Source organism: Marmota flaviventris, chromosome 3 (assembly GCF_047511675.1).
Source record: "Marmota flaviventris isolate mMarFla1 chromosome 3, mMarFla1.hap1, whole genome shotgun sequence".
NCBI classification, from domain to species: domain Eukaryota; kingdom Metazoa; phylum Chordata; class Mammalia; order Rodentia; family Sciuridae; genus Marmota; species Marmota flaviventris.
In genome coordinates, this window is record NC_092500.1 from 172,979,804 (window position 1) to 173,001,221 (window position 21,418).

General features: G+C 42.1%; 2 protein-coding genes across 2 annotated transcripts; both read right to left on the minus strand.

Moving 5' to 3' along the window:
* Window positions 1-896: 896 nt before the first annotated feature.
* On the minus strand, window positions 897-3,540 carry LOC114085682 (beta-defensin 130B-like). Its single transcript, XM_027926878.2, has 2 exons — window positions 3,483-3,540; window positions 897-1,078 (listed from the first exon to the last, which is right to left on the minus strand). The coding sequence occupies exons 1-2, from the start codon at window positions 3,538-3,540 to the stop codon at window positions 897-899; spliced, it is 240 nt and encodes a 79-aa protein (XP_027782679.1).
* Window positions 3,541-13,129: 9,589 nt separating this feature from the next.
* Window positions 13,130-17,969, minus strand: Defb108b (defensin beta 108B). The gene is made up of 2 exons (XM_071609326.1): window positions 17,912-17,969; window positions 13,130-13,293 (listed from the first exon to the last, which is right to left on the minus strand). The coding sequence occupies exons 1-2, from the start codon at window positions 17,967-17,969 to the stop codon at window positions 13,130-13,132; spliced, it is 222 nt and encodes a 73-aa protein (XP_071465427.1).
* Window positions 17,970-21,418: the final 3,449 nt, after the last annotated feature.

Genomic DNA, 21,418 nt, shown 5'->3' on the forward strand with positions numbered 1-21,418 from the left:
AAATAAGTTCCACTTAAATAATTAAATTTTTTTCCCAGAATTATATCTTAGGGATTTTGATCTTTTGGAATTGTAGACTTTAGGAATTTTAATCTTTTTGGATTTCAAAAATTAGGATTGTCATTTGGGATTATGGCCCAAACCTGTGTGCCCAATTCTTGGGAGCACTGTTAACAAGGCTGTATGATTAGCCAGCTTTAGCCCCTATGCTCAGAGTAGATCTCTATTAATAGTAAATGTCATTGTTGTTGTGCTGGGAATTGATCGTATGGCCTTGTGCATACTAAGCAAGTTCTCTATCACTTAGCCACATCCCCAGCCCCTCAAAAGGATATTTTTTCCAGAACTAGAGAACAAAGAGGGTTGATATTCTACTTCAGATAGCCAACTCTATAAATTGATGTTTCATACTCTTATTATTTTACATATTTAAGATTTTTATCTTTTTTTTCCTTAAAAACTTGAATTTTTTATAAATGTCTTCAGATTATGAAATTCTTCTATAAGTTAGATTACTCTTGTAGTTTTTTTTTTTTTTTTGTATTGGGGATTGAACCCAGGGGTACTTAAACACTGAGCCACTGAGCCCTTTTTAAATATTTTATTTATTTAGAGACAGGGTCTCACTGAGTTGCTTAGGATCTTGTTAAGTTGCTAAGGCTAGCTTTGAAATTGAGATCCTCCTGAGCTGCTGGGATTACAGACAGGGGCTACCACATGGGACTATTCTTTTCATTTTTAAGAGGATTGAATGTACATTGAGAAGAAACACCCCAGGGACCTGTGGAGTTAGGACAATATTTATTTGTGGTCAAGGGAGAAAAGTAAGTTTGGTTCAAGATGTTTGCAGTTGCTCATGCATTCCAGAGTTCGAAGGGCTTCCAGTTTGCTCCAGTCTAAGGAGATTTTCCTTTGGGAACTGGTGTTGGGTAGGGTTCAAATATCCACCACTTTCTACAACACTTTTTCTCATTATTGCACACACCAATGGTGTCATCTAAAGGTGAGCATGCGAAATCTCTACACATCCCTTGCAAAGCGATGCACTGCTTTTCTCCTGGGATAACACCAGTCTTTCCTGCACAGGAAGAGATTTGACAATCATTAATTCACTCTCAAATGGTTGGAAATGTACATAAAGCAATAAACCTCCAGAAGGATGGCTTTGGAATAGGGGACACATATTGCCTACACGAAAGGATTGGATACAGATGAAGCTCAACATTTTTAGGGAGAGGGGCTCAAAGTGTGGGATTATACGCACCTTGGAGGGTAGGCTGATTTTTAAAAGATTTCAGAGATATAGCCTTTGCCTGGAGCAGTACATTTTGAAAGGTGTGGGACTCTATGTTACTGTTGCTTGACTAGGAAGTTCCCTGAGGAATTTAGTGGGTAAGGCACAGTATTGTAAGTTTCTTCTCCAACAGATTGTTCTATGCACAATGCTACAATGCACAATGTCCACCAAGAAGCACCATTTCAAAAGTGGTACCCACCCTTATTCCTGTCTGTGCCTGTGTCATGCCTATCAAATGGCATATGGTCTCACTTCATCTCCTTTTGCAGAAATATACCAATCCTTCATTTTAACTGTTCTCACTTCAGAACTCTGAGTAGTGTTTTCCATGATTGGCTGGCGAGACTGTTCTTTCCGTGAAAGATAGCCTAACCTCTATGGTTTGACGAACAGTTTGATGGCTTTTTGGGATCTGAATATTTTTGTTGTTGTTTTATACTTAAACTCTAGGTTATCATTATTGTTTCTCTACTCTGTAGTAAAATATTTCCAGTCAGGTGAGCCAGTGCACCCTCCAGGGCAGCGTCCACCCAGCGTGGTTTTCTTACACTCTGCTGTTAGGTAGTAGATTAGAAACTCAGGGTCTTTGTGCAGCAAAGAGAATGGAATGATAGGGGAGTTGGGTAATATCCTGCTAATACTTCCCATTCTGCCCGCTTTTTCTGGAAGAGAAAGTGGCTATCTTTCATGGAAAGAACAGTCTCGCCAGCCAATCATGGAAAACACTACTCAGCTCTGGGTCTTCACAGGGCGCAGACTTCCTGCTCAGTGGCCTGCTGGACCTGGTGCCGCTGTTGGTCTTGTTACTTCCCATGCATTTAGTGCAATATCTGATAACATTTACAAGTTTTGCTTTTTCTTTCCTTTTTCTTTTTTTCCCCCTTGAGGTACTGGAGATTGCTTAGGGGTGGTCTACCACTGAGACATATCTATAGCCCTTTTTTCTTTTTTGAAACAAAAAGTTTCTGAGGCTGGCCTTGAACTTGAGATCCTCATGCCTCAGCCTCCTAAGTTGCTGGAATTATGCACGACTGAACCCAGCTGACAGGTTTTTAATGAAGCTAAAGTGAAGAGTTATTAGTACCAAACAGAGGCAGTCCTGTGTCATATGAACTTGGAGGTATCCCATGCAGAGTGAGGTGGAATGTATGAACTGTGCTAAAAAAGGAGCAAAAATGATTCATCCCACTGGTGCTGTGCTTCCTGCTAAATGTAACGTTTAATTTAAGGCAGTATCTTCAGAACAGAAAGCCAAAAAGTTGTTTTGCCAGTCTTTTGCCAATGACTGTGACATGCCCATGGCACTTGCTCAAGTCAAGAAGATAATATAAAATTACTTGATTCATAAGGAAGAATATTCCTTCTTAGATACTGAAATTTATTTTCAGACTTATTGACATTATCATAGACATATAGAGCAATGGAGCAAATGACTCTCTAACAGCTTCAGAAGATCAAACAAGTGAGTGGCTTCAATTGCACTTAAAAGAATTTTAGAGATGAATCAAGAAAGAAATCAGTGCCCACAGACATTAGTTTGAAAGATGTGAACATCTTGTCATAAATAATGGAGAAAATTTTGTCAGGTCTGCCAGGATCTGGATGAAACAGCCAGAGATGATCATATTACCTTCTCACTTTGATTCCACATTTTAACATTCAAACTTCTGAATCATATGTCTTATGCTTATAAATTTGTTTCTTTGGAGCTTCATTCCATTGTTTGTATTGTCTCCAAATTCCTCTGATCCTCAATTTATACTGGTGTTGTGTAACTTGATGCAATACTTTCTTGTTGAGCTCTATCTTAATGGCCTAACTTTTACCTTTCACATATGTTTTTCACTAATAGACTCCATATTCTTCCTTTCCATAACCAAGTCTGAACCAATGGCTGCCATTTTTGTTTTCCTTTTAGGAGACTGGTGCCCTTGTGCCCCAGTTTTTATATTAAGCCTTAAGTCTCATGGCCAGGGTTCTGTACTTCTAGTTCTCTACTTGGGTCCTATTTTCTAATCATGGAGCTTAGAAATGGAACTCTTTGGTTTGCTCCTTAATTTTGACCTCATCAGTTCTAGGGACATGTTAGACTTCTGAGTTCCCAAGGCCATGTATTGCATCAGAGTTTTGTGCATCTGAGTGGGTTTCTTAAGAACTCACCTCTACAATCATTTCACCATCTTACCTTTTGGTGTTATAGTCACAAAGAGGAAGAGAAAAGAAAGAAGGGAACGGAATCTCATGGTTGTGTGCCCAGTAGAATGGTGAGTGGTCAGTGATGGTGAAACACAGGGCTTTTATTTATTTCTGGGGGCCTGAGGTTCCCCTTGGTCAGTGAAGCTTAACAAGTGAAGAAATAAACAACTTCCGTTGGAATAATTCCAAACCTCAGAATCTCTAAATTTGGTAACAGATTAACCGAATCATAGGAAACCAGATGGCTAATCTCTGGGTTCTCAATTTCACTAGAAATCAATACCTTTAGCCAATTTTCTTTCTGTAAAAACTTTTAAAAATAATTTCTTATTTCTGCTTTTTCAAAGTTTTTAAACTGGGATATGATATTTGCATTTATATATGGAACTTACTGTTGTAATTCAATACATGCATATAATGCATAATGACCAAATCAGGGTACATAGAATTTACATTTTCTCAAATATTATAATTTCTATTGGAAAGCTTCAAACTCTCCTCTATTTTTTCTCTTTTTTCCTCCTTTACATTTTTGATGTACAATTAATTAATGGCTGTAGATGATAGCTCTCTACTCTGTGGTTGGTACTTTCTTACCTTCTCCATTTTCTGTCCCCTTCCCGTCTCTAGTTAATTTTATTCTAGTCTCTACTTCTATGTGACAAAGTTTTTTACCTTCCACAAATGATTGAGAACTTGCCATATTTGTATTTCTGTACCTGGCTTATTTCAGTTAACGTAATGTTCTCCAGTTTCATCTGTTTCACAAATGACAACAATGTCAGAATCCTTTGGGAAACATCCTGGAAAGAGTTTTGCTGGTTTGGTAAAGTTGTCCAATTCATTTAAAGAACTTAGTGGAGTGAAATCATGTGGTATTTGTCTTTCTGTACCTGACTTATTTTACTCAATATTGTTATCTTCAGTTCTATCCGCAGTCCTACAAATGACGGGATTTCATGCATTTTTTAAATGGTAAACAGCTGTTCATTGGATATACATTCCACATGTTCTTTATTCATTTGTTAGTGGATACTTAGGGTGATTCCATAGGTAGGCTATTGTGAATAGTGTTGCAATAAACATCAGAGTCAGGTATCTTTTTAATGTAATGATGTCATTTCCTTTGAAAAATATAATGTAGTGGGATTGCAGGATCATATGGTAGCTTTCCTTTTAATTCTTGAGGGAGCTCCATGAGGTTTGTTTTTTAATTAATTAATTTTATTTTAATTTTTGGCACAAATGGAGCACAACTTTTCATTTCTCTGTTGTTGGTGATGTAGAATCACACCATTCATGCAATCATACCCATACATAAGGGTAATAATGTCCATCTCATTCCACCATCTTCCCCCACCCAACACCCTTCCCTTCCCTCCCCTCTGCTCAATCCAAATTTCCTCCATTCTTCCATTACCCCCCTGCCCCCCATTATAGATCAGCATCCACTTATCAAAGGAAACATTCGGCCTTTGGTTCTTTGGGATTGGCTTGCTTCACTTAGCATGCTATTCTCCATGGGGTTTTTTAATAGTGGATGTACTAATTTATATTCCCACCAACAGGTATGAGTTTTTGTTCTCCATATCCTCACTAACATTGGTAATTTTTTTGTCTTTTTGATAATAGCCATCCTTCTTCTTCGTCCACTATTACTTCCCCCTGCCCCTCCTCCTCCTCCTCCTTCTTTTTTTTTGCTACTGAATTGTTTGAGTTCCTCACAAATTCTGGAATTTAATCCCTTGTCAGATAAACAGTTTGCAAATATTTTATCCTATTCTGTAGGTTGTCTCTTGACTCTGTTGATTGTTTCTTTAGCTGTTTAGGTTGATGTAATTCCATTTGTCTAGTTTTGCTTTTGTTGCCTTTGCTTTGGGCTCCCATTCAAATTATCTTTGCCTACTCTAATATATTGAAGTGTTACCTTTGTTTTATTTTAGTATTTTCATAGTTGGAGTCTTTGGTTCATTTTGAGTTGGTTTTGTGCAGGGTAAGAGAGGTCTAGTTTCATTCTTTTGCATGTGTATATTCAGTTTTCTGAGCACCATTTATTGAAGAGGCTATCTTTTCTCCATTGTATGTTTTTGACTCCTTTGTTGAGAATCAGTGGTTGTGAATGCTTGGGTTATTCATGTACTTATATTTTGCTACCTTGATCCTTTATGCCAATACCATGCTGTTTTAATGTTTAATGTCTCTGTCGTTGAACATGTTTGGAAACTTTTTAATTTCCTATACCTGGATGTTCATATGTTCCAGTTTCTTTCTTTAGGTAAGCTTTCTGTCTCCTCATCAATAACGCTCATAATGCAAATGGTAGTTCTCTTGATGGTGCCCTATAAGTCCTGGAGGTTGTTTTCATTGCCATTCTTTTTACTTTTTCTCCTCTGAATATTTTCTGAGTTGACAGACACTTTTTTCTACTTGATAAATTCTGGTTTGGATACTCTATATTGAAATTTTCATTTCTTTCATTATAGTCTTCAGTTTAGAATTCTGTTTGGTTCTTTTTTATGTTGAATTTTGTAGGTAGGATGTTTTCCTGATTTCACTGTGTCATCTCTCTGTGCCCCCTTCTTTCTTGCTGAAATACCTTAAAACAAATATTTTGAATGATTTGCCAGTCAGTTCATAGATTTCCATTTCTCTGGGGTTGGTACTCAAAAATTATGGTTACTTGGCTGGTGTCATGTTTCTTCAGTTTTTCTTTCTTTCTTTTTCCTTTTTTTCTTTAATATATGTACATTGGATGGCGCAGTCACCACTCCCAGATTTTAGAGGATGGTGTTTGTGGGAGAATATTTTCTCCTATGGATGAGTGCTGGTTGGGTGAACTGGTAGTTTCTACTCCAGGGAACACATAGAGGCACAGTCCCTGTGTAGTTCTATCTAATGAGGATGTTAGCAGTGATTTCAGGGGTCCTCATCTGCCATAGCTCTGGTATCTAAAGTGGCAGTCAGTGCTGCGGGTTTTGGTGGTGAATGCTGCTGGGGTCCCCCTGATCTCCTTTTCTTTTGTGGGGGTTATGTGGTTGAGGGTATCCTCTTGGCACTGGATCTGGCTCATGGGCTTGCACAGTAGCAGTGGTCCTGGTGTCTGACACCTGGCACCTGTGGTGCAGTGATGGAGTTGAGGTCTGGAGCAGGCACATGTGGAGAGACCAGGGCTGGAGTCCAGGGAAGCTGTGGTACTGGTAGGCAGCATGTAGGCACCCCATGCTGCCATGTTGGTAATGGTTTGAAAGCTACAAGTGCATGACAGCATGTGTGTGTGTGTGTGTGTGCGCACCCATGCCTATGTATGTGTGCAGTGCTACGGTGGCCCTGGGTCAGAGTTGAGGTGCTTCTGGAACAGCTGCAAAAGCAGGGTCTGGAATGTGGGCATTTGCTGAATCACTGCTGCCCTGAAGACTGGAATATGAACATGTCTGCTTTATTGACAGCTCCAGTGTCTGTAGCACAGGTGCCGATGGAGTAGTCATGTAGCTGGCATTGGAAACGTGGAGCAATAATGGATCTGGGTTTAGGGTGTGGGCTAGCTCACTACGGCAGTGCCTCTGATATTTGAGTCTGAGAACTTGAGTTTAAGGAATAGTGAGAGGAGTCCACAGCCAGAGACAATGTAGTGTGTCTGCAGAGCCAAGATCTGGAGTGCAGGTGTGTGTGGAGTGGCCATTGCCCTGGGGTATAGGGGATGTGCAGGGCTGATAAGGATGGTGATCACAGCATCAGGACAGCACCAAAGGGGCCTTTCTTGGGGGAGTTATGTACGCAATGTTTCCTATCCTGGAGTTTGCGGCAGCAACAGGCATTGGTGCACCCACCCTGTAGCTGATACTGACAGTCCTCACCACTAGTTCCTGGCCATCTGCAGATATCTCAGGTGTGCCCCTCTCCCTCAGCAATGCAGTTGTCCTCCACTTTTCTTTCTTTCTTTTTTTTCTACATTGTGTTACTTTGGGATCACCATAAATCTTAAGCCTCCCAAGGCTCTTTGCAGTCACAGATAGTTATCTAAATATCTCTCCTTGTGGGGCAAGAAGGATGGCGTCTCCTACTCCTCCAACTTTTTGATATCACACTCAGTACCCATTTTTAAAAACATAAAAGTAATTTATTCCATATTTTAAAATAGCCTTAAAATTAAACCCTAAAGACTCATTAGGCATCACAATTTTTAAAAATTTAATAAAAAGCATAAAATTTTCCCCTCAAATCATGGTCTTCTTTTTCCTTTATTATGCTACTATTAGCTTCTCACAATCTCAAATTGGATGCAGGATTTCATGCATTGTGTTCAGAGTTCATAGATACATTCTTTTTTTTGAGCCTACTTCTTCAGCTTTTGTGTGAAGTTAGTTTCTTCTTCTTTTTTTTTTAAATGAGTAGATTTTAAGTTTTAGGGAAATTTTAGGTTCATGGAAAAGTTGAATGAGTTCCCACATACACCCTCCCACTGACCCAACACACAGCCTCTGCACAGTTGACTCCCATGACTGTGGTAGGTTTGTCAAAAATCAAGAAACAAACACTGACACATCATTGTCACCCAGAGTCCATATTTCACGTAAGAATTCACTTTTGTGTTGTATATTCTGTGAATTCTGACAAATGTACAATGACTTGTGTCTAAGATTATGGCACCCTACCCATCTCTGCACTAAGATGTCCTGTGTTCCGCCTACTCATCCCAAACCCGCCCTCTGCAGCACTGTGGCAGGTGGTGTGACCTCAGAACTCGAGGAAGGAAGTGAGGTCATGGGATGTGCCCTGAAGGAGAGCTGGGATCCTGGCCCCTCCTTTCTCCTTCCTTCTGCTTCCTGGTGCCCCAGGGGAGCAGTTTTGTTGGGCCACACACTGTCAATCATGGTACTTTGCTTGTCACAGGCCCCAAACAAAGGGGTCAAATGACAATGGACTGACACTTCTGGGACTATGAGCCAAAGTCAATTTTCCTCCTTCTAGGCTGATGACCTCAGGCATTTTTCACAGCAATGGAAAGGTGATTAACAGACAATGGTTGCTGGAGGGGGGCTGTTTCAGTGAGTACCCCTGGCCAGTGGCTCAGACGCCTTCGGAATCAGTTTGTGGAAGGAGTTTGGAGAAGCCATCCAGAGAAGGCTTAGATGATGATGATGATAATGATGATGATGATGATGATGATGATGATGATGATGATTTAGTACTGATGACAGATATCAGGGGTGCTCTGCCACCGAGCTGTATCCCCAGACCTTCTTTATACTTTATTTTGAGACAGGGTCTAGTTAAATTAATGAAGCTGGCCTTGAACTTGCATCTTCTTGCCTTAGCCTCCCAAGTTGCTCAGATTACAAGTGTGCACCATCACATTCGTCTAATTATCACAATTTTGAGGACTGTGTGTCTCCCATTTTGGGGCAAGGGTGAGGAAATCAGAGTGACAGTGGCATATTGTTAGGTAAACAAATATGTATTTTTCTGTGTGAGGATTCAATGTGAGCACAAGAGTACCTGTGCAAGTTGCACAGTAAAAGGCAGTGAACTTTTTTTTTGAACCCTGACACAAAGAAAAGACCACCAACTCCAATTTTAAATCAAATTAAAGCAAGCTTGTATTTGAGTACACAAAGAAAGCTGATCGCGACTGTCTTCCCTAACATGGGCTAGAGACCAGCACACCCCCCCCCCAAGCTCTCCAAGAATGAGATTTTATAGCACAAAAAGTTGCAAAGGGGGGTGTCTTGAGAACTTACAGATAACAGGATTTTGACAAGCATAATACAAAGGCAGATAGTAGGTTAGTGATCCACATGGCTTAACATTTCAAGGCAGAGAATACATTTAGATCCCAACACTAGAATTTATGAGATGCCACTGAGGTTTTAGATAGAGTCGTTATCTGGTCAGGAAAAGCCAGGCATGGGTGAGTTCAAGGCATGGGCAGGAATTCCAAACAAGTTTAGAAGTCGCAGTAATTTATAGTAAAACAGAAAACAACTTTTCATGACTTTGTGATGAGGCTCCCAATCTTGAGATGGAATTGGGCTGGGTCCATCACTTTGCCTCTTTCCTGTACATTTACCCTTTTGGGCCTTCTCTGTAACAATGGATCTGGGTTCTTTAAATATTTTCCTTTGCCAGCTAACGCAATATTAAATCTTGTCAGTAGAGGGCAAGCCTTTGGCTCCTGAGTCTGTACCTGCTCTCCAGCACTCCTTCCCTGTAGGGCACAGGGCTTCTCCCCACCCCCACCCCCACCCCCACCCCTTGCAGGCTCCTGCAGCACGGTAGCATGTTCAGAATCAAGCTTCTGCAGAGCACCTTGCTTTTCAAGCTCCCATCTCCTTCAGTATACAGGAGTCAGGAGCACCCAACAGCTGCTTTTCCTGGAGTGTAGTTTTTATAGTGGATTGCTTCTGGTGAAATACCATCATATAATCAGCTTTTTCTGACACTCTAAATGGTAGAAGTCTTACTCTTTTTTTTTTTTTTTTTTAATGTGTGGCTATAACATAATACTGGAGGCTGGGTAACTTATAAAGAGATTTATTTGGCTCACAATTCTGATGTTGGAGGGTCGAAATACCAGGGCACCAGCATCCTGGTGTAGGCCTCTGGATGCATCACGGCAGAAGGGGCATGTTTGGGGGCAAGGAAGCTAGGGTTGGGGTATGTCTAGACTCACTCCTTTTATTACAACTCCCTGTTGAGGAGCTTAGCCACTCCCACTAGCTAAGCTACTCCCACAAGACAGCATGAACCCATTCCCCAAGGTGGAGCCCCCATGACAAAATTACCGTCCACCAGGCCCCACCTCTTAAAGCTTCTACCACCTCTCAACATCACCACACTGGGGGCCACACTTCCAGCATGTGAAACATTTGGGGACAGGTCATACCCAAACCAGAGCTGAAGATTTCTGGTCATGCCCAGGGGGCAGTGTCACAGAAACTCTTTGTTTCAGTAACTCATAGCCGTGTCCTCACCAACCAGGACTTGACCTTGGTAATAAGCCAGGAGTGGTGAATGGTGTCCCGTGGATACTCCATCTCAGCTATAGGGATTAGCACCTAACATTTGTGTATCCGATATTCTTTAAAAGTCTCTTTACTTTTTACCAACCATTCCCATATCATTTCTATACTAATTGTAATCAATAGTTCTTTATAGGAAATTCTACCTGTTCAAATGTCTCTCTTGACTGAGTTCATACTAATATAGCGTGCACTATTTGAAGGCAGTGTAGTATAATGGTCAAGAGAAAAGTCCATCTGGTTTTAAATCCCATCCATCAATTATTTGGCTTTCATCAAGTTACATAATCAGTATGTGTTTCAGAGTCCTTATCTGTGGAATGTAGATAAATACAGTTTAATTGACTAGGGTTGCTATTCATGATAACTTATTTGAATAAGTTGTGATAGGTAATTCTCGTAGACCACTGTTTTGTGTAGAGTAATACATAGCTATTATTGGCCTTGGGAGATAGCAATTTTTGTGAGGCTTCTTGTGATTCCCTACATGTAGATATTCCATGAGTTCTCATCGCTGTGGTCATTCCAGGGTACAGGATCTGGGTTTCAGTGATCTGGGACCCTAAGCACTCTTTCTTCTCATCTATTAGGCAGGAGAGTTCCTTTCTGGTTGGTGGGACAGGCACGGCCATTGTCACTAACTATCTCTTCTGTTGTAAATGTTCTCTAAATGATCCCATCACATCCCTTCTTTCAGTCCTTCTGTCCTACGCCCAATTATCCTAAGTGCTTAAGTTCTTTAAGCATAGCATGCTTGGTGCTTTCAGCCTCTGCCCTACCACGTTAGACAAGGAGAGAAAGAGAAATTTGGGGCAAAAAGGGAAGAAAAGCAGCAAACATAATTTAGCATTAAAATATTATCAATCATTATTTTGATTAATGGGTTTAATAATTAGTGCTGACAGAGTGAAACAAGATGAATAATTTCAGGTGATTCTTATGTATGGCCAAGACACCTTGTTCAAAATGAATAAAAATTATGGAGGGATAAGAGTGAGTCAAAGGGATCTATTTTAATAACAGAACTGTGTATAAATTTGTCACAGAACTTAGGAAGAAGGGCTCGATCCCAATGTGAAGGTAAAATCCGTGGCGGCAACACACTTGCATGTCCCGAAGAATTCTCTTCAGACAGGTGCTTCCACCAAGTGCAAAAGTATGTTAAAGACTTAGCTGGAGACGTGATTTCAGGAGTAGCACTGCGGAAAACACAGCACTTCAGCAAGAGTTGAGTTATGCTGAAATATGCGTCAGTTTCTGAGATTCTGAGTCCAACATGATGAACTCTCAGAGGTTTTGAGTGGCTCATGAGGCACAACTTAACATTCTCTTTTGGCCAAATCAGACCTAGTGGAGTTTAAAATCTGGTAAATATGCCTTAAAATATGTTGATTCTATCCTCTTTCTGCAACAAATGTGTGTGTGTGTGTGTGTGTGTGTTGGCTCCACAACTTCACACACAAAGGAAAGGAAACTATCAATGAGATTCTTTACACACAGCAACTTGCTTAAGTTCAACGAAATAGTGGTGTGTAGAAAAGCCCCTCGGTGGCCGCAGGAGGAGGGATAAACATGCCCTCCCCAGTTGTCCATGTCTTATCCCTGGAACCTGTGAGCACATCATCTTATGTGACAAAGGTGGAATTAAGGCTGCTAGTCAGCTGAATTTAAAATAGCTCACCTTGGATTACGCAGGTGGACCCAAAGTAATTGCAAGAATCCTAGAAAATGAAACAGAAAGTCAGGAGCTAAGTTCAGAAAGGACTCAACCCAGGAGTGCTGAAAGGTGGGGAAGGGAGCAACTGTTCTTGGAAGCAGGCCACCCTAGCTGGAAGAAAGGCAGAGGATGGGAAGCAGAGGGCCTCCGGGAGATCTGGGCCCCATGGACACCTTGATTTTGGCCCATGGAGATCCCTGTCAAACTTGTAATTCCCAGACCTGACAGATGATAAAACTGTATGGCTTTAAGCCACTAAGTCTGTGGTAATTGGTTAAGCAGCCATAGGAAGCCACGTGGTGGTTTACAAGGTGGAAGGAAATGCTCCATGGTTGTGCTCAGGGAAAGCCGGGTGGGGTGGGGGGCTAGAGAACTGGTGGCAGCTATGAGGGCCTGGCAGACCCAAGCATTGCCTTTGAAAGGGATGCAAAAGAAATGACCTTCCATCTGGGCTTCACTTTGTTCATGATTCAGGCTTTCGGCAAGTCCGATTTGGGGAAATTTGATTGCACATGCTACCCTTTTTTTGGTGAGGGGGACTCCGCAGATTGCGTGGAAGGAGGAAGCTGGGAGAGGGAAGGAGTCTCCTCAGATGCACAGGGAGGGCTGCAGGCTGGGCAAAAGCAGCGGGTGTGACCGAGTCCCCCCACCCTACCCCAGGAGCTCATCCAGACAAAAAGGGGATAGAATGGCTGAGAACCAGACAGTGATCAAGGGATGGTAAGGAACATGATTTAAAAACAAATGTTGCGTTTGCTAGTCTTGCTTTATTATTGATTGAGCACTCAGCAAGGATCCCTGTGAGAAAAAGAGATTTGAGAAAAAAGAAAAAAAGGAAAAGAGAGGGAAAGAGAGGAGGAGATGGGGGCGCAGAGAGAACAAACGATCCAAACAGAAGGCTTAGTGATCCTGGGGTACGGTGCCCCTGATTCTAGGTTGGTTCCCCAAAGGCAGGCAGCACGGGTTGCCGTCCAAACACCTCCCTGCGTAGACTTCGGTTGAGATGCAGTTATGTCGGCAGGATCCGTTGGGGCGCTCACAGATTTCCTTGAATCTGCCCCTGACTGCACACAGAGGAGGATTGTTTTAATCATTTATTGTTCTTCTGAGTTTTTATTAAGTTCAAGGGGGTGAGAGGGCAGGGTCTGGGAACAGTTTTGTGTAGACATTTCTTGTTATTTGATTTCTTACACCAATACTTAAAAATCTGGTGTCACATAAAACTTTGGAAACTTCTCTCAAAAAAATCTGGCAACCTTGGGTGCACGGAGTAGCAGAAAGCTACAGCTGAGTGGCCCTCCTGCCTTTATGGGCCCTGGGCACGCACACTGCACTCAGTTCACTCATCTGACTTTCCTATCTCCTGACTCTGATGGAAGACCTGGAGCAGTCCTGCTTAATATTACTTTTAGTACCACCAAATTTTCTAGCGTAGAAGAAAGGTTTTAGAGAAAAGGAATAGGACCCAAGACATGTCCTATTGAAAACATTGAATAGCATTTGTTTTGTGTCCTAAGATATTGCTGTGCTGGCGGTGGGTCACACAGAATATATGATATGTCATAATATCACATCTATCTATCTGTCTCTGTCTACCTGTGCATCTTTGAAAAGGGGAACTGAAAAATAGATCTAAAAGATAGTAAGAAAATATACTTCGATGAAATTGGTAACAGGCTCTTTCCCTGGGAGCTGGCACCATATTCCTGCATATGTAGCACACAGTTGTGCCTCAGCCTGGTGCTTCCTTCACCCCCCTCAGCCCCCTGGGGCTGGAGGCTGCAGTGCTGCTCTGGAGCCTTCGCCTGCATTGGGAGTGAGACATTCAAATGTACTTGTTCAAGACATTGAGTAGTATGTGATTTATGACCTGAGATATTCCTGTTCAGAAAAAATGTGGAGGGGGGGGTGGATATCACTGTCCCAGGGGTGGGTTATGGGGATGGGTCACACACACTGATGTGCTCAGTTTAAAAAGTAGCTTAATTTGGAGCTGCCTCCTGTGTGTGTAACACAGCAGCTTTTCCAGGAAGAGGGGTAGCAAACTAAAACTTTCAGGATTTTGTTGTTGTTGTGTGTGTTCCCAAATACAAAGACCAATTCTTGAATCTAGTATATATTAAATAAATGTCTACTGAATTGAACTGGACTGAACTGAAACCCAGGTGCATTAAATTGACTTAAACTCTTCAATGTTCATACAACAAATTGGTGAATGGATGTAAAGAACAAATAGGCAACATCGTATTTTTACCTAAAATGTGAACTGGGAAACAATTTTAATGGTGTAGGTTTCAGAAAAAAAAAAAAAAAAAAAAAAACTGATGGTCATTCTAAGTGTTGAGCACTATATAGAAACCGGCAGAAATCTGGGCTCTTGGATTCTTGACCTGTGCACCTTGTCTTCACTAGTCAGCCGTGATAGAGGGAGGCTTCCGTTAGCCTTAGGCGAAAAACAGCCTACTGTACCCAGGTCTGTCTATGGCTGAAGATGAAGCCAGGGATCCCTGACAGGCCCGGGAGCGTGCTGAACCTCCTGCGCGCCCTCTGCTGGCCCTTCTTGCCCTCTACCACGGCTGCGGTTCCCTGCTCTCGCCTTACTCGCCTGTGAAGGATCCCTTTAGGGCAGGACTCTCATCTTGTTCTTCTCTGTATATGTATCCCAGAATCGATCACAGAGAAATGCTCGTATAGACGCTTCCTCTCACTCGAGGTACACGTGTCCTGTGCTGTCTTGTGCACAGTAGAATATATTGAGCGTTAAATCTCCAAACCGCAGGACTTTGTAAAAACATTGCTAGGAATTCAAGTGCATTTCTTTCTTTTCTTTGTTCTTTCCCATGAACCGTGCACAGTGAATATAGAAGCCACGCCGTTCTTCCCCGATCTCGCTATATTCCATTTTGACAGCAAGGAATTCCCTCGTCTCTGTTTGGCCACATTGTTTTCCTCTATTTTATTTGAGGAAATGTTAAAAAAAAGGAATAAGTTTTTCTAAATTTGTAAGTTTTAAAGCTGCACTAAAAACATCAATTAGCTGTAGATATGACTGGCATGGATATATATATATATATATATATATATACATACACATACATACACACAAATATATATATTATATACACATATACATTATAAAATAAATATGTTATATAATTAATAAAGAATATATATATATATATATATATATATATATATATATATATATATATATATATATCTATTTAAAAAAATTTTATTTTAGAAGCTGGAGCTATGACTCAGTGGTAACACACTTGCCTGGCATATATGAGGCACTGGGTTCGATTCTCAGGATAAAATAAGGGTATATCAACAACTAAAATTTTTTTTTAAAAAAATTTATTTTAGACAGGGTCTTGTTAGGTTGCTGCTCAGGCTAGCCTTGAACTTGTGATCCTCCAGCCTCAGCCTCCTGAGTTGCTGCTATTATAGGGTTGCACCACTGCATCAGGCTTAAAATATTTTAAATTGATGTTTCCCCACTGAACCCATGTGTTTAGCTAATTGCTGTAGAAACAAAATTTAGATTTATAATGAACACCACAGATTGTCGTGTCTAACCACTTCCCTAAGAGGAAATGGGACCGGGAGAAGGAAGCAGCTCACCCAAGAGCACCTGTGATCCAGTGAGGGGGTGGTAGGGACAGAGCCATGCTTGTGTCTAAGTCCCATTCTATTTCTGCCTCTTACTCCTCTCTGCATCCTCCTCACCTCTCCACCTTCCCCAATAAAAACCTGCAATCCTGCTGCCAATGTCCCCCTGAGGACTACCAGAGAGGACCTGTCTTCCTCCGTCGTCAGCTTGCTCCTCCCCATCTCGCTGCATTCCATCCTGACCATAAGTAATGCCCTCGCCTCTCTCTTCTACCACATCACTTTCCTTTGTCTTGTTAGAGTGACAATAAAAAAAAAAGTTTGAGTGACAATGAATACAAAATAAGGTTTTCTGAATTTGGAATTGTTAAAGCTGAATTAGAAGCATTCATGTTCTGGGCATACAAATTTTAAAATATTTTAAATTTATTTTTCCTTCAAACCCATGTTTAGCAAGGGGAATGCTCAGTACTAATTGGATGGGTCTTCAGTAATGCCATAAGGACAAGCATCCCACTAGCTTTGTGAGCTCCTGAGCTAATAAGATTGGACTTGCTGTCCCCTATAGTCAGTCTCTGTAGGGTTTTGCAAAGGAAGAAGGATGGCAGAACCCAGCAGTGGAAGGTGTAGAACATGCCAGGATGGGAAGAAGCAGCCCTGACTGCAGCTTGCAGCTTAGGCTTTCCCCCTGGGGGAGGCACACTGCTGAACAGGACTGTAATTGTCCCCCCTGTAGAACAGGAAAAATGGACCAGATATCTCTGAGGCTCTTCCTCATCTGGTTGCAAAATGATTTCATAGGATCTGTACTATCATAGCTGCTGTGCTGACTGTGACAAAGCTAATCTGCTTTGGTTTTGTTAAAAATAGTTTCGCACCAGCTTAAAAAACTTTTTCTTCCCTTCAAAGAATAGAAACTATTATTGAGGCCACTCATAAGAATTTCAGTTAATCTACACACTGCTCTTCACAGTGTGAGGGAGTATTTAACCTCAGCCCTGAGGACCTGGTTCCAGACCAGCCATTTTTTCACCCCAAAACCATATGGAGAGATGAATGGAGGATGTACTACACACACACACACACACAAACAGAAACACACACACACACACACACACACACACACGGTATTGCCTGAATAAATAGATTCAAGGAAGAATATGCAACTTACTGCTTGACATTAGAGAAGTACCTTCTCATCTTTCCCAAGAATGCAGGACTTTGAGAGTGGAAAGAACAGGGACATAAAGAGAAGTGTCTTCTCATCAAGCAGTAAATTGCATATTTTTCATTGAATTTACTTATTCAGGAGTTGTAGGAAAGGACCTGATCTATTTTCAGTATCCTGGGACCTGGGGTAAAAGCAAGAAGCTCTGCACACATTGCTTCAAAGCATGTCTGTGCAAGGGGGCTCATATCTATCATTTGTGTCATGCTGAGTGCAGGAGAAGGCTCTGTCTCAGGGTCATCACTGATCCCTGCGATTAAGGTCTGTTCAACAGGTTAAATGTTGAACAGAGACAGAGTCAGGGGATGGGATGAGCCTGGAGGAGCAGAGTCAAGCCCAAGGGCCAACAGTGTAGAGGCCGATGGACTGATACTTCTTAGGCTGTAGCAATGCTTTGAAGGAGACTGCTCCCACCAAACCCTTCTCCCTTCTGCCTGTGCCCACTATAGCTCTGGCATGGATCTTCTGCCGGTGTCTTTGAATGACTAACTGTTGCTAAAGGAGTTTTGGAGACCAGTATTTGGGAGAATGCTTCCCCATTTCTTGTCATCTAGGTTTAGAAGCTGCTAGTAAACTTGCCTAATGACATGGAGGTTTAATGATGGCTTAAGAGGATTTCAACCCTTGGAACATCCTTGACCGATTTCATCTAACTGAGAGTTGCTGAGAGCTGATGTGTCGGGTGGTTAAGGGTCTCTCAGCCATCGGGTGTTCCAGATTTCCTAGGGCAACCCCTGGCCTGGGAATAGGTGATGGTGCTTTCTCTTTGAGTATTGGATCCCCATATGACCTTGGATACTCTTCACTTAACAAAGCTCCTGCAAGGTATATTTTGTTACCTGGTAGAACTTGGCTCATGAAGAAGAGAAGGGCAAAGAGGAGGACCGAGGTCCTCATGGCTGGAGGGAGAAGAAAGCTTGGCTTCATCTCCAGGAGGCAGTGAGAGCTTCGTCTGCAGCTCTAGCACCAGGGAAAGGTCTTTGGTAAGCTGCCATCTGTGCCTCACCAAGGGGAGCATGGACAGAGGCATTCTGTGCATGCAGAATGGCCTTCGGGGAAGGCTGAGTCCTTGTTTTCTTGGACATTCTGTTCAGTAAGCATGTGGGAGCAGTTTTGCCCAGCAAACCTTGTTAAATAGGAACATCATCTACAAACATCTTGGCAATGGATCAAAGTTTCTGAACAAAGATCCATCTATATTAAGTCACAGTGAGTTGGGCATGTTAAAAGACCAGTTGGCTTAGTTCAGTGATGAGTTCTTTGGTTTGTGAACATCTCCCAGCCTTCTCAGCTTTGTTAATGGCTGATGGCCCCCTCACTCCTAGCCTCCTCTCTAATGTACTGTGCTTATGGTAGAGAGCTTACTGCATTTTGTGCCAGTAAACATTCTCCCAAATACTGAATGTGAATTTGCTTCCACCATGAACTTGTGAACTTCTCACTGGTTACTAGCATGTTGGAGTGTTGTTCAGAGCTGAGTGAGGAGTTGCATGAGGTTGTCATTTATCTTCAAAACTTGCTTTCAAGGGGAACAACTCATGACAGTAAAATGTCACTGCACATGAAAGAGAGTGAGCCCCTGGCCGCTCGTGTCCATGCAGACATACTTTCTGCACAGCATTGAGTATAAATAGTAGAAATGCAGGGGCATTTTCCTTTGAGATTTGTGGAAGCCATCAACCAAAGCAGGCAGGGGCTGAATGACATCCCCAGGGTGGTGGAGAGCCCGTGTCACGTGGGCTTGCATCACACACAGCATGCAGACCCTGTGACGAGGACAGCGTTGGCAGTGCTCCTGGGACAGCATGTAGTTGGCCAGGGGAGGTGTGTATGTCAGGCACTGCAGGGCTGCATTCATGTAGCAAGTGTTTCCCATGTTCTGCAGCCCAGCACCAGCCACGGACAGTCTCTGCCAGTTCAGACAAAGTTTCCCTCTAGGAGCCAGCAGTGACCCCACAGGAACCGAAGCCTTATTTAAGTGTGCGTCAGGGCAAGGTGACAATGATGACTCTGCAGGTAGAGAAGGACCCAAATGGATTTGATGATCAGCTGCATTTGATGACCATTCAGGTTTTATACAGTCATGAAACTGAGACTCACCTCCACAGTGGAGTGAAGCTGCCTCCATGTCTCCAGGAGCAGTGACCACCAGGTTTCCCTGCTGAATCTCCAGAGGAGAGAGCTTCTCCTTCGGAGCTGGCCTTCAAAGGACAGGCTTTCCATATCCTCTGTTGGTAGCAGGTCTACCACCCATACCCACTCACTTGGTATCAGATCTACCAATCACTTCTAAACACTTAATTGCATTGGAATCTTTGGGTGTGGTCGGTCCATTATCTGGAGGGTTTGGGTGAGTCCTTTCTTAGATTTGTGTTTGAGGAACATCAGAAACAGAAGCAATTCTAATAATCAGGATTTTTGAAGAATATCCAGAGACCTTCCATTTAGTTAAAATAATTTCCATGTGGGAGACCAACCTTACACGTGACTGGATTACACTCCCCAGCTGGGTGCTGAGGCGCTCAGTCGCAGAAATGTGGCAGAGATTTCCCCACCCTTCTTGGGTCCAAGGGTTGGTGTCTCATGCATGGGTGTGTCTTGCTACAGCCCCATGGGTGAAGCTATGCTCACCTGTTCCTTTGTAATATAACCCCTTGCCCTGTTTAGGATAGAATCTTCCATGGAAGTGCCTTGTGTGGGTCCCCTTCTCTTACTGTGCCCTTGGGTGTGGTCTACCCAGGTGTCAGTCAACCTGCTGACAGTGGACATCATAGACTCAGCCCCCTGAAACCTGACCCCTTGCCTCATTTGAATAGCTTCTTCTCAATAAAAGGGGTCAGCGTGTGCTCTCGTTCTCTCTCTTTCTTTGGGACCCTTAAGGTCAGAGGAGCCGTCACAGCGACCCCAAAGAAAAAGGTATTTGTGTCTCTTGTGTGGTTATTTTGCGCAGCCCAGTTAGCCCAGTTCAACTGGAGTGACCCCTGAGCTTTTTAGTCGTGAGAACAGAAACTCGGCATTTCCAGGCATTGGTGTGGCAATGATGTGATAGGGATATATTTGAATTAGTACTACAAACAAGGAAAGAGAAGAAAAAGTGTTTTGTGTGTGTGTGTGTGTGTGTGTGTGTTTGCGTGCGTGGGCGCGCGCGCTCGCACGCGCACCTACATGTTTATAAGTATTTTCAGGTGTGGACATTTGCATACTAATAAAATCCCTGTAGTATTAGAGTTTGCATTCTTTAAAAACAATTTTAAGGGATGCGGATGTGGCTCAAGTGGCAGCACACTCACCTGGCATGCGTGGGGCGCTGGGTTCGATCCTCAGCACCACATAAAAAATAAAATAAAGATATTGTGTCCACCAAAAACTAAAAAATAAATGTTAAAAAAATTCTCTCTCTCTCTCTCTCAAAAAAAAAAAAAAAAAACAAAACAAAACAAAACAAAAAAACAAAAAACAAACAACAAAACACCCCCCCCTAATTTTCCCATTTAAGCCACCTCCAAGAAAAGGAAGCATTTTAACTCTTCCTCAATTAACCAAGTTGTCTTGACAGTCTTTCCTGACATATTTTTATGATGGTTTTGATGGAAGAGAAGTAGTATAGAAACAGCTCTACCTCTGTTTGGAAGAAATACAAAGGGAGCCAGGAGCAGGGGTTGCAGTAAGTTTTTTATGATGTTTTAGGTAATGCTCCATACAATACTCAGGTGCCATGTGGACTGAGCTCTGTACCCACACACGACTACTTTAGAAGACCATAAACAATTAAGAACAAGATTTTAAAGAAAAGCTTTCTTTCTGTGGTTCTTTATCTCTCTCAAATTTCATTCATAATTGGCATAGTAAGTAAAGTGGCTAAAAATATTAATCTATTTCTGTTGGGCCTATAAAATGTAACAATTTAAATCCCTGTCAATCAGTAAAAGCAGCCTGTACATTTTAATCTTCTATTTCCTAAAGTGGTTAGTATTCTCAGTCATAGAATTACCATGAGCACTATTGGTGTTATTCATTATTGTGTATACTATTCAATTTCTTTGCATGGGTTATTTTTGAACATTTCTCTGTTCAAGTTAGGTTTTACCTACTGATGATGACCACTGAGGTTTCTCTACACCTTGGATGCCCACAGATACTCTTGGATGGCATATTTACTGGTGGTTGCCTCTGGATTAGAATCCCCTCATTAAATATTTCAATTGGTCTTCTGGAGACAGTGAGTAACCTGGGCTTGTAGGGTTGATTCGAGGAAGGTGTCTGTGCGTGGTTGAGCATCTAAAAAGATGTAAAATTTAGGGATTTAGTGTGTCCCACACAGCCTGAAAAGCTGTGGGTGAGGATCC

What these genes read in the sequence shown, in the direction of transcription:
- LOC114085682 (XM_027926878.2), bottom strand. Translation starts at nt 3,540, where the DNA reads ATGAGATTCCGTTCCCTTCTTTCTTTTCTCTTCCTCTTTGTGACTATA. An exon ending in TGTGACTATAACACCAAAAG is followed by an intron (nt 1,079 to 3,482) that starts GTAAGATGGTGA and finishes CTTCCTGTGCAG; the next exon opens with GAAAGACTGGTGTTATCCCA.
- Defb108b (XM_071609326.1), bottom strand. Translation starts at nt 17,969, where the DNA reads ATGAGGACCTCGGTCCTCCTCTTTGCCCTTCTCTTCTTCATGAGCCAA. An exon ending in CATGAGCCAAGTTCTACCAG is followed by an intron (nt 13,294 to 17,911) that starts GTAACAAAATAT and finishes CTCTGTGTGCAG; the next exon opens with TCAGGGGCAGATTCAAGGAA.